The sequence below is a fragment of the Linepithema humile genome, chromosome 3 (genome assembly GCF_040581485.1).
Source record: "Linepithema humile isolate Giens D197 chromosome 3, Lhum_UNIL_v1.0, whole genome shotgun sequence".
Lineage (NCBI taxonomy): Eukaryota > Metazoa > Arthropoda > Insecta > Hymenoptera > Formicidae > Linepithema > Linepithema humile.
In genome coordinates, this window is record NC_090130.1 from 10511900 (window position 1) to 10525403 (window position 13504).

The 13504-nt window shown below is 32.9% G+C and overlaps 1 protein-coding gene and 1 long non-coding RNA gene across 3 annotated transcripts; both read right to left on the reverse strand.

Moving 5' to 3' along the window:
- Positions 1 to 286: 286 nt before the first annotated feature.
- LOC136998419 (uncharacterized) lies at positions 287 to 13504 on the reverse strand. Of its 2 annotated transcripts, none has more exons than XM_067351005.1 (8): positions 12903 to 13504; positions 8645 to 8835; positions 7639 to 7765; positions 7415 to 7568; positions 7165 to 7346; positions 759 to 869; positions 553 to 691; positions 287 to 476 (listed from the first exon to the last, which is right to left on the reverse strand). In XM_067351005.1, exons 1-8 carry the CDS (start codon positions 13091 to 13093, stop codon positions 315 to 317), a joined length of 1257 nt encoding a protein of 418 aa, XP_067207106.1. In that variant the 5' UTR covers positions 13094 to 13504; the 3' UTR covers positions 287 to 314. The 2 variants fall into 2 exon arrangements, with proteins under 2 accessions (XP_067207106.1, XP_067207107.1); XM_067351006.1 differs by having other exon boundaries at positions 13226 to 13498.
- On the reverse strand, positions 9168 to 12896 carry LOC136998420 (uncharacterized). Its single transcript, XR_010888989.1, has 2 exons — positions 9443 to 12896; positions 9168 to 9359 (listed from the first exon to the last, which is right to left on the reverse strand). It is a non-coding gene; the product is annotated as an uncharacterized lncRNA (long non-coding RNA).

The following is a 13504-nucleotide window of genomic DNA, read 5'->3' on the forward strand; positions in this document are numbered from 1 at the left end:
CTTTTCTATATAAACGTGGCATAAGGGAGTGGTCAGATAGAGAAAAACAGTAAGATTGTTTTGTCTCTTTTTTTTGTAGGCTTATAGAAAGCCTCCATTTTTTATATACAACATGTAAAGTATACATGAGTATACACATGTATAGAATTCAGTAAAGAGAATCTACAACAGAAAAAGACAAAACAACCCAAATGATCTTTTTGTCTAATTGCATCTTGAGTAGCACAGCGCTTCCCAGTTTGTATAGAGTTCGCTGAATTTATGTAAACATTCAAAATATAATGAATAATTTTCAATTAATTTTCTTTTATTTATTAAAAATTGTCAAAATACTTTTTTATTTCTTTGTGGTCAAAGTGGTCTCTTCCTGTAAAGTCTAATTCATAAAGACCATTGACTGTAACAGCATACATCTGAGTATTATCAAATTCTAGAGCAAATACAGCTTTATATTTGTCATCTTCCACAAAATACGTCTAAAAGTTTTTAAGCCAGTTAATAATAATTTAATAATAAAATACAAAATACAAAAAATTTGAAAATAATGCAAACTTGAATGGCAACACTCTGTCTCTGATCCCATAGAGCTGCGTTATAATTCCCCGTCATAAAAGTGTACCGATTATCTGATGAGCAACACAATGATCTGCCATATTTGGAAGAATCCCATGTACGTACAACTTCGGATGTTCTAAAATCACAGTAGCAAATATAAAGAATTTGAATAACTAATTAATATTAACAATAAGATTTATTACCTCATATCCATTTTTTTAATAGAATTCACGAAACACATGAGAATAGTGTGAGAATCCTCCCATAGTAGTTGAAAACAATGATCTCCACATTTTTTATCCATTATCTGATAACTAAAATTGCTTTACATTAACATGACGTATATTTTATTCCAAATATACATAAACACCAATACACTGTCCAGCGAGAGAAGACCCACGATCTGCGCATAAAAGAAGCATAGCGGCCAAAGTGGGGAGAGCGTTGCGCGTTATTCAGTACCGCTGACCATTAACAATCTGCACAAGCAGTGGAGTGCACAATCATGTGAAGTGGGGGACTTTTAAGCGTTCCGTGAGGAAAAACCTGCGCGAAACGGACGAATTTTCGGCCTGTCCATCCTATCAGGATAAAGAACTTTTGGCTCTTTTTGTTTTGATTGGTTAAATTTCAATCTTTAATCTTCAATCTTCAATCTTTAATTCGTAGTCTGATACGGGCTTAACGATGGACTTAACGACAGATGCTTTCACAATAAGAAAGAAAGAATGATATATTTTTATTCTCTTTTATGCCCACGCTCTCCCCACTCATTATTGGGATAGAAAATCAGCAGTATATACTTTATAGATATATGCTTATCGTGTATTCGTATTTTGCTATATGTCTCTACGCGTACATTATTGATTACGTTTACACGTCACCTTTAATTGAGTTTAGTAACATCCGTAGTTATGAAACTGGCTAATCACAGTTATTCTATTTTTCAGAGGAATAGCTGTCATTGGCCAGTTTTATAACTATGGATGTTATTAAACTAAGACACTATAAACGTCAGTATTCTCACGTCTGCGCCATTTTCGCTCCATTCCCCCACTTATTGCTCTCTGGATTGAACGAAAACTCATCCGTTTCGCGCAGATTTCCCTTTACGGAACGCTTAAAAAGCCCCCTTATTTCACAGGACTATAACTGTTTGTGCAGCAATATGTAATACTTCTATACATTGACTACGTTTATACGACTCCGATTTACGCCGAAGTTGTAACATCGATGTTATAACTTCGGCGTAAATCGGGCCGTAAACGTAATCATTGGGCACATTCAGCGAAACGAACCGCTCAGTAGCAATCAAACGTGATTAGCTCTTACTTTTAGAGCCAACAAATCAACAGCGTCATCCAGTGGAAAATCTAGTACCTCTGCCCAACTATTGAGTCCGCTGAATGCGGCCATTGAGTTATATAACATACTGGCACGGTGTAAGAATATAAGGTGATTTCACGGCAACAAATTTTTGTGATTTTCCTGTCATTGTTCTACATTAAACCGCTAGGTGACTACGTGTTGAGGGACTTTAAATATATATATATATATATATATATATATATAAATTTTATTAAAATTTTATTGTCCTGCGGAACTTAATTATAAATATTCATTTTTTTAAAGAAACTTAATTTTCTATAAAGACTGGAATACATTATTAATTATTTTTTCTGCAAATTTAACTAAGAATAATTTGTTATAAAAAAATTAAAAAATATTTTGTCAGTAATATATATTTTTATACACAATGTTAAAAGTTTTATTTTAAAAAATTTGTATTATTTAAGACTATAATTATATATAAATGTGCTTTAGAGATTCATCATCTATCCTTTTCTATATACATCTTTTATCCTTTTTTACTTGGGATCTTGCACCAACGTGACATCTTGTGTGACATGCCTTAACTATGACATCTTGATCACAGATTTTTTGATAGAATACAATGGTCGTGAAATCACCTTATATTCTTACACCGTGCATACTGGAGAGCGCTTTCTTATAATGGCGAATTCCCACTGAGCGCGTCATGCATCGGCGTCATCCGTCGCGTCACGAATTAACCAATCAAAACATCCCATTTTATTCGCGCGGCAAATGATGCAATAAAATGGGATGTTTTGATTGGTTAATTCGTGACGTGATGAATGACGCGACGCGTGACGCGCTCAGTGGGAATTTGCAATAAAAGCCAATGTGCAGTTTTTGGTACAAGGCGAACAATAGTGACCGGGAAAAGTCTGTCTCCGTTTTCGTCTACTACTGTTATTAAAAACATTTGTCTCAATAGCAGTTATAATGACTGTCCATGATCTCATTCGTAAAAAGGTTCATTATAGTAATAATATTATATATTATTCATATAAATTTTCATAGATCTCTTAATTATGATTAAAGATTGTTTTTAAAGAGACTTCAAAAAAAGTGGAATTTCTCGGAGAATGTATTTAGTTCGGACTTTAGAATACAGATAATCATTGTTAGCCAATCAAAAACGTTGCGAAGAAAACAGATGTCCCCCAGCAATATAGCTCTTTCTTTGCCCAGTGGAACCAGCCCTACTCCTTCAAGGCGCTCTTCAGTATGTTATACAGCTCAATGCTCCTATGGCTTAGTTTACACCGATTGTTTAGTACGCGTACCAAGTATTAAATCTGCTTCTTTGATTGGTGTAGATTTTACACTAAACAATTTATACCTATCGAAGAAGCAGATTTAGTACTTGGTACGCGTACTAAACAATCGGTGTAAACTAAGCCTATATTGCTAACCCCGTTTAATTTCTATAAACGATGTGTGTACCGATAAAGTGAGACAGATAGCAGACGATTTGGCCATTCTGCACATGCGCGACGTCTATAGCCTGCGCAGAGGATATATATGGACGGTATTCACAGTCCGTTCTTATATTCAAGATCGTTTTAAGTGCGGACTTATATTTGCTCTCTTCGTCACACATAGATTGTGTCTGACGAAGAGAGCGAATATAAGTTCGTGCTTAAAGGCGGGAGCACAGACTTTTGCATAAAGCATAACGCATAAGCATAAGGAAATTGATTGGTCCGTTTCCTTATGCATTTGCTTATGCTTATATATAGACCAATCAATTTCCTTATGCTTATGCGTTATGCTTTATGTAAAAGTCTGTGCTCCGGCCTTAAGGGTGCCGTCACATACAGCCCGTAATCCGTAATCCGCACCGGAAGTCCGTAAAAGTTACTAGGTATTTTGTCCGTAACGTTACGTGTGTTTTTATCTCCTTGTGTCCCATGGAGCCGTAATTCCATGAAATTTCCGTAAAAGTTACTACAAGTTGCTAGTTATTACTAGTAATGCTTTTTCTAATTTTATTTATTTAATAAATTTAAAAGGAGCGTAAAGAGCCAACAGCCAGATATTCGTGCGAAGGTTATCGTGTATTAATATATAACCATTAAACAATACATTAAAAAAACAAACGTTTCAGCCTGTCATCAGGCCTTTATCAATGTTATTACAAAATTCAAAAAATACGCAACGCAAAAATTATAAACATAAACCGAAGTAAAATTGACATAATAAACTGAAGAGTAGTTAAAACCACGTTAAATTGTGTTAAACATAGTAGAAAGCTCGTCCACACAAGATGGAACGAGGTAGGAGAAAAAACTTAGAACCATATAATGTGATGGTTGAAACCTCAATGTGAACATTGAGGTTTCAACCATCACATTATATGGTTCTAAGTTTTTCTCCTACCTCGTTCCATCTTGTGTGGACGAGCTTTCTACTATGTTTAACACAATTTAACGTGGTTTTAACTACTCTTCAGTTTATTATGTCAATTTTACTTCGGTTTATGTTTATAATTTTTGCGTTGCGTATTTTTTGAATTTTGTAATAACATTGATAAAGGCCTGATGACAGGCTGAAACGTTTGTTTTTTTAATGTATTGTTTAATGGTTATATATTAATACACGATAACCTTCGCACGAATATCTGGCTGTTGACTCTTTACGCTCCTTTTAAATTTATTGATTTTAACAATCATCAGAGCCTGATACATCTATTATTTTTTATTTATTTAACTAAATTTGACGATTTAATTAAAACTTTTGTTAAAATTATAATATATTCTGTAGTTTTTTTATGAATAAAATACAAATAAACAATTATAATCTGTTAAATAAAAAATAGTACTACCGTTACGTCTGTATTTACGGCTTCATGGGACACAAGGAGATAAAAATACACGTAACGTTACGAACGAAATACCTAGTAATTTTTGCGGACTTCTGGTGCGGATTACGGATTACGGGCTGTATGTGACGGCACCCTTAGGCCGGCGTCACATAGAACCCGTAATCCGTAATCCGCACCGAAAGTCCGCAAAAGTTACTAGGGATTGCGTCCGTAACGTTACGTGTGTTTTATCTCCTTGTGTCCCATGGAGCCGTAATTCCATGAAATTTCCGTAAAAGTTACTAAAAGTTACTAGTTATTACTAGTAATGCTTTTTTTAATTTTATTTATTTAACTAAATTTGACGATTTAATTAAAATTTTTGTTAAAATTATAATATATTCTGTAGTTTTCTTATGAATAAAATACAAATAAACAATTATAATCTGTTAAATAAAAAATAGTAATACCGTTACGTGTGTATTTACGGCTCCATGGGACACAAGGAGAAAAAACACACGTAACGTTACGGACGCAATCCCTAGTAACTTTTGCGGACTTCCGGTGCGGATTACGGATTACGGGTTCTATGTGACGCCGGCCTAAGACGATCTTGAATATAAGAACGGACTATGAATACCGGCCTATATAGGTACAACGCTTGCGCACAAAGCACGCGCATAGTCTGCTCTAGAGTGAGAGACGAATATTATCCGCACTGTAATGTTTTCCTAAACTCTCGAGTTCAATCAGCAATATAGGAATATTACATATATGTTGTGCAGTACAATACTGCGTTGCCAATGCCAATGCTCTCCCCACTTTGGCCACTATACTTCTCCTATACGTAAACCTTGGATCCTTTTCTATTTGGACAAAGTATAGTCATTGAGAATATAGTCAAGTCAAAAAGTTTTTACACTCGATTTGTAGGTATTGTACCGATTGTACACATGGTTACAGGAATGCCTTAACACATAAACTTGCACGAGTGAATTTCACAAGCCAATTCAAATGTACCTTGACACTTGTTGACAAATTTATGTGTTAGGGCCATCGCACAAGCTTCTCCGTAACGAGTTACGTTACGTTAAGTACTGATCATAAACTTAAACTTTAGTCAACGCACAAACAAAAATTTAACGTAGTAAAAGCGTCACGCGTTACATTTTTTGTGCGTTGACTGAAGTTCAAATTTATGTACGGGTTTATGTCTATGATCAGTACTTAATGTAACGTAACGCGTTACGGAAACGCTTGTGCGGAAGGCCTTAAGGGCCTATCCAGACAAACTTGCATTGTCGCATAAACATATGCATAAGAAAATTGATTGGTCCATTTCTTTATGCATTTGCTTATAGATCAATCAACTTCCTTATGCATTTGTTTATTATGCAAGTTTGTCTGGATAAGCCCTAAAACATTCCTGCAATCGTGTAAACCTACTACGCCAAATAACAGTCAAAAGTTTCGAATTGACTGTACGTAAAAGGATAGCAATACATGACATATGGTTCTCTCTCGGTTTGCAACAAGCGATTCAGAGCCGCTTCAACTAACGTGGTTTAAGAAATTAAACTCTAGTGACGGTTATCTTAACTTAACCTGAACATTGGTTTCTACCAATTATTTAACGGCGTTTAAATATCTGTAAATCGAGTTTAAGTTAAACGGTCGATCTCGACCGTTGAAAGTAATTAAACACTGGTTTTAATTGAAACAAAAGGAACTAAAAGTTCTTTGTTCTGATTGGTCTAATTTCAATCTTTAATCTTCAATCTCAATGTTTAATGTGTAATCTGATATGGACATAACACCAGTTCTGCATAAAGAACGCTTTAGTGTACACTTCTTGAACTAGTGCAGCCAGTTCAGGAATAAAAAAATAAACCTTATATACATATACCCATACAGCACAAAACATCCTCAGGACATCGAGGATATTTCGGTGTCCCAAGGATGTTCTAAGGACATCAAGATCTCCCCAAGATATTCTAAGGATATGTAGGATGTTTTGTGCTGTATGGGTACAGTTCAGTATTCACTAACAAGAAAGGTTCGATAACTCAAAAATTCTAAAAAAATCTGAGACTTGCAGAAATATAATACATATAAACCTAATCAAAAAACTATTTTTTGTTTTTACTAAAAAATGATTCTAGGGGTGGAAACTCTTCAAAGAAAATCCGATTTTCCGAAAAGTATTTCCACCTCTAGAATCATTTTTTGCCAAAACAAGAAATAGCTTTTTGATTAGGTTTATATATTATATCGCTACAGTTTTAGATTTTTTAGAATTTTCGAGTTATCAAACCGTCCTTGTAAGTTATAATTAGAAATGTTATTAAATCGGATCATATAATAGTGTTTGTATAAACATCGTCAATGTTTAATCGCACATTTGTAGAAATGGATTAATTAATTGAAACATAACTTACCTTTTATCAATATCGTAAATTAGAAACGATGATGATGATCCAGTCTTATTGGAACTAGCAGCAAATTTTGTTCCTATAGGGTCAAATGAGATTGATGATACATAAGATGCCAAATAATTGTCTGCATAAAATATTTCGTTTACTTCCGTACAACCTTTTTTATCATCTGTATATTTCAGTATCTACGCAAAAACAAACTTTTTACATACTACAATAACATAGCATTATTGCAATTTTTCTTTAATCTTACCTTTATTGAATTTGCAAAAGAAGATTGAAGACTAGTTATAATGTGTTGCGATGTTGCGTCTATGAGTCTAATTGGTTTATCTACATTATGTATTTTTAAACATTCAAAATCATTTTTATTATTTTTAATTTTCCAGCGTTTAATCATACCATCTCTGCAAGAATTTTTGTCAAAAATAAAAAAAAGAAATAAACATAAAACACAGTTCATAAATAAATACTCACACATCGCCACTTAAAATATAATCATCGCAATAAGCAATAGATTTAATAAAAGTATAGTTAGTTCCTACAATCTTATTATCCTTCTTAATGGTACCATCCTCTGTGCGATTGTAAGCAAGAAGATTCCCTAGTGAAAAAAATTCTCTGAATTTCTCGGAAAATGTCAAAAAAAATCTGAAGATGTTCCTGAAAATGTCCGTAATTTCGGACACGTTGCCGAGTTTTTCTAAAAATTTTTCAGTGTAATTTCAACGATTTTCATAAAATTTGTTAAAGTATATTTTAAAACTTTCAGACACTTGGAAATGATTTTCACACTAATCGCTGAAAGTTTCTGCCAATACAGCACAGAAAGGTTGCAAACATATTGCAGAATAATTTCATTGAAACATTGTAAAATCATTCGGACATTTATCTGTCCGATTTCTGAACAATCAGTTCAATATCTGAATTCCCTGTGTTAGGGTCGTATCAGAAAAATTTAACTGATAAAAATAGTTACTATGTCTTTAATCTTACTAGCCACTCTTTGCAAGTTTTATATAATCATCATGACTAAAACTTAAATGCGAGATAGATTTTGCAACGCGCGTCGCATAGCAGTAAACGAACGAACTAGCGATTACCGAATATTGCTTTTGTGATGTTTTTGGAATGTTGCTGTCACATTCTCATGAAATATTACAATTAGATGTTCCAATAATGTCTCAACAATATTACATTGCAACTTGCAAGATTGTAACATTGCTGCAATGTAATTGCAATGTTCTGTGCTGTATGGGTGAAAAGCGAGAAACTTTGGAAATATAACTTTCAGAGACATCACTGAAATCCCGAGTTGCAACGAAAATTCTGAGACTTTCTCACACTTAAAAATGATTTTTACACAAAACGCTGATAATCCCTCAATTACCGTGAAAAAGTCTTTGAATCTTACTGAAAATCCCTGAAATATGTTTTTAGACATTTTCATACAAATTTTCAGAAATTACGTAATGTTTTTTACCAGGGTTAGTATTTTCACAAAACCAAATCGTATCTTCAGTCATTTGTAGGCATTTATAAGTCGATGTATGTTTTAAAAATGGTCTCTCTTCACATATTTCTTCATATATTTTACTTCTTTTATATCCTCCGTATATCCAGTTGTAATATGTAATAAATATAGAATTATGTGAAGATAATAGTGATTTACATCTGTTAAAAAAATAAGACGTGTTTTTCAATGTAATCTTATGTAAAATCGTGAATATTCTATCTTCTAAAAATATGTAAATATTAAAACATATTTTTAAAAAATATGATTAAAAAACTAAATCAAGTTTTGCATAATTAAAAACAAGATAAAAAGTTGTGACTTAACGTTAATATGTAAAAAAGTTTTTGTCGACAAATATTGTATTAGATTTGAAAAAAGTATGTTTGTTAAAAACACTTTTCTATTAATAATTTTAATTGGACAAATTTTGATTAATTTTAAAAGTGATTAATAATGTCATTGCATTGTCTCTGTTAGTAAAAAAACGAAATATTATAAAAAATTTGTTCGGCAAACAACGTGACAAAAGAAAATTCTAGAACAGTGCTTGGAATTAGTTGAGCATTTCAGCCGATATCCGTGATTGACGCTTCCTTTTCTCTCTTTACCGCGTGCGACGCAGCCGCTAGTCCAGCGCCACCAACATGTTTTTTTTTGTGTGGTTCCCAGTAGGCCTACTTCACTGAAGACAAGAAATAACGAATTCTTAATTTAAAAAAATAAAATATGAAAAAGATTAGATTTTCTTAACCTTTTAGTATAAACCTTTTGGTATAAAATGGTCTCTTATGGGCGATAGCAGAAGAGGGACCACGCTGCCATTTTTCGTACGACGCTTTTTCTAGGCCGTACACTATCGGCGTGTACATCCATTTTACAGCCGGCCTGGAACTACAAAGCCACATCCATTTTTCGGGATGATAAAAGAGCCGGTTGGTTTGTATCTGTGTTACATCCACCTGACACAAACTATTGTCACTTATAGTTCTTTACTCGTAGTTTACTTTTCTTTACTCCTCGTTTTTTACGCGTGCTTTCCGTTCCGCAGACATTTGTTTCCTTATGTCACATGGAGCAAAAATTCTTCATGCGGAACAGGTATCAACCAATCACAGGGCGTCTTCGTAAATCCATTTCGCGTAATGCATAAAATGCATAAAATTAATGCTCATGTAGACAATGTAATATAAATATTTTATAACAGCAAATATTTTAATTATAATAAATATTCATAGACATTTCCATTATATACTCTTAAGACCGCATGAATATGATTTTTTTCTTCATTCCGCATTGCGCATTTCCGCAAGTTTTGCTTCATGTGACATAAGAAAATAAATGTCTGCGGAACAGCTGAGATTGGTCAACTTTGTTTGTGACGTCATTATGCCGATCCGCATTTCCGCAGTTCCGCAGCTCATGGGACTGCACCCTCAGACTTCTCTTTGGCGGTATTCATAGTCCGTTCTTATTCCAGGATTACTTAAGATACTAATATGGCTGTCTGATTGGTTCATACTTATGAACCAATTATTTAACTTACCGTTCACCAAATTTTTTCGCTTTCTGATTTGTAATACTGACAAACAAATGTTTACTTTTTTAATTTAATGTATCCTTTGTCACAATATTCGTATTTATAAACCAATCAGACAGCCATATTAGTATCTTAAGATAATCCTCATAATTGAATAGTGCCGCTCTTGACGCTTCTAGTTGCGGCATGCGTGACAAGTAGAGGAAAGGAGGCATCAACCACGAAAATCGGCTAAAATGCTCAACTAAGGCTTCTTTCCTTTTAAGGAACACAGTCGACACTTTTGACACAAATCGACACACGTCGCTTTCCATTTACAATTTGGTTCAAACTCAATCGACACTCTTCGACTCTGCTTGGGAAGAGAGTCGGAGTGTGTTTCTAATTGATTAAACAATGGGCTTGTTCGTTTTAGCTGCACTGGGTCTGCTCTAAACAAGATAATACAGGACAAACTATTTATCTGTCCTGTATTATCCTGTGTAGAGTAGACCCAGAGCAGCACCAGTGTAGCTAAAACGAACAAGCCCAATATTAGAACGCATTCGCTCCCAGTTGAATCTTTGAATGTTACTTATGTATATGAAGTTTGTTGATGATAGTTAATAATAAAAAATTACAATGGTATGGTATGTTTTATGCACTTTGTAATCGTAATTAACGATTTATATTTTACATTAAGATTTATAATTTATTAGGACATTAATAACTAATATTTGAGATTAATTTGATTGTATAGGATTTCAAATCTTGTATTTGTGCTACTTGTGACGGCATTTTCATTAATACGGAGGTGTTTAACAATCATAAATGCGAGTTATTTAAGGAGCTTGAAAAAGATAAATGTAAACATAATTTTAAAACCTTTTCTTAATTCTAAATTTCTTAGAATAAAATTTTGCTCTTTAAGAATGACTAATCACTTTTTGAAAAAGTCAAAATTATTTAACTTTAAAAACAGAGTTTAAAAACAGAATTTCCACAACAAATATATATATTTGTTATGGAAATATTGCACTATGATTATTGAAATTACTTGGAATTGTTGACTACAATATGTTTATGAAAGGTAGTCACAGCCACAATTTCACATCTTTAGAATTAATTGATGTTTTTAGATGGTATTTCCATCCATACACTCAAAAAAATATTTCGCTGATGTAGTTAGATTTCTAGATATCGCAACAAGAATGTATCGCTATTTTTCGTATCTGTGAAAACATTGTTTGTCACATATAGAATTTATAGCAGTAATGTTCTAGCAATAGCTTCTGAAAAATTTAGGTCCATTGCTAAATGTTATTCATTGCATGATCTAACACGTGATTGATCTTATATAGATAGGCGCTTTAGAGAAACTTTCTTTTTAAAGTTCACAAACAATACAGATATATATTCTGTTTCTGTCATCTAAACTGATTAAGTAATTACATATGCAATATCACAACAGTTGCTAATCATTTATCTGTTTTAGTTAATTTTTTACACCTAGAAAATTTTAGCTATTATTGCAAGATCATTTTTTTGAGTGTAAGTAATTGAAATTATGATAAGCTTCCTAAACTGATATTGAGGTATACATTTAGATTTGTGCCTCATGTAATGTATGTATTATAGCATTGCCACAGTGCCACATTAGGTTTATTAGCTGCATATAATGCTATGCAACCTGATAAAGAAAACGTTAAGAAACACAAAAACTTTTAGCAGAATCTTGCGAAAAAGCTACAAGCATTAAGATGTAAATATAATTACTTTTGATATGCATATGGATCTGAAATCCTTGATGGGATATAAAACATAATTAATGAATATTATGATTAATGAATTTCAGGTGACTACTGATCAGACCAGGTGGAAATTTACGACCCACTAGAAGCATTTGTAAGATTGGAAACAGAATGTCATGATCATGTTCATCGCTGTTTGTTGAAAATTTATCTTCGATACTGCTATTAGTGCTGCTATTGCTGCTGCTACTACTGCTACTGCTGCTGCTACTGCTGCTGCTACTACTACTACTGCTACTACTACTACTGCTGCTGCTGTTGTTATTTTCCACCAAAAGATTCAGTATTCCATTCATCTTAAGAAATTAGTAAAAATACATTAATATTCATATAAAAATGTATACAATATACTCTCAATTTGTTTGCTCTTTTTCTAGTTTACATATATTAAACACTGAATTGTTGTTAATTTCCCTTGGAATATTATATTATTATTTTTTTATATTTAAAAAAGCAGTAACAATGACAATAAAACTATTTTTTTTAAATACATATATTTTAACTAATAAAAATATTTCTATAGAGTATAATATACTATACATACATTTATAAAATTTAAAAACACATCGTTTGAGAAGTTTTAAGATAAATCTTATAAGGTTAGGAATTAAAAGTTCGTACATACACTGCCCAGTAAACGAGAAAGTATTGAAAGTTCAGAAATGGGATTGAAAATTATTGAAAAGAATTCATTTACGATGATGCTGAATTCTATTTAATTCTTCTTAGTAATTTTACTCAAAGTGTGTAAATCGCGTTCCATTTAACTGTAGCAAACTGTGCTCGAATGTGTTAACCTGTGTCAATTTGTGTCCCCTAAAAGGAAAGCAGCCTAATTCCGAGCACTGTTTTAGAATAAATTGAAATATAAATAAAGATGAAGCTTTATTTAACTTACCGTTCAACAAATTTGTTCGATTTCTGATTCGTGATACTGACAAACAAATGTTTACTTTTTTTATTTAATGTATTGTTTGCCATATTATTAAATTGTTTGCACACCATACTAATCTGTGATAAAGTATGTACATCACAGAAATTGAAAATTATTTCTAATAGTTCGTTCGGCAAAATATACGAAACAGACATATTTGTGTTTTTAATTGAACGTTATCACGTGAGAATATGAATATTATAATCGGTATATTCACTTCACTGAACGCTATATTTTTTTATTTTTAAAATGGAATATCTTCAGCTTAAGATCTATTCGGTACAAACCCTCTAGATCCTATAAACTACCACGTTGAAATTCCTTAGATAATTCTGTTAGACTTTAACAACGATCCTCACTCTTTACGCCGAAGCAACTGCCACACACAGAATGACAACTGATGACAACTCATCACCAAAACCCACGGAAATATAAGTATACTGGAAACAGTGCTGCCAGACGGGCCGGATTCAGAAGCTGTAAGATTTGTACACGCACCGGCATAAATGGTGTCTGTCACTAGATAAGGGGTCTCTAGGAGGGTCCCAACAAAACCGAACGTACTT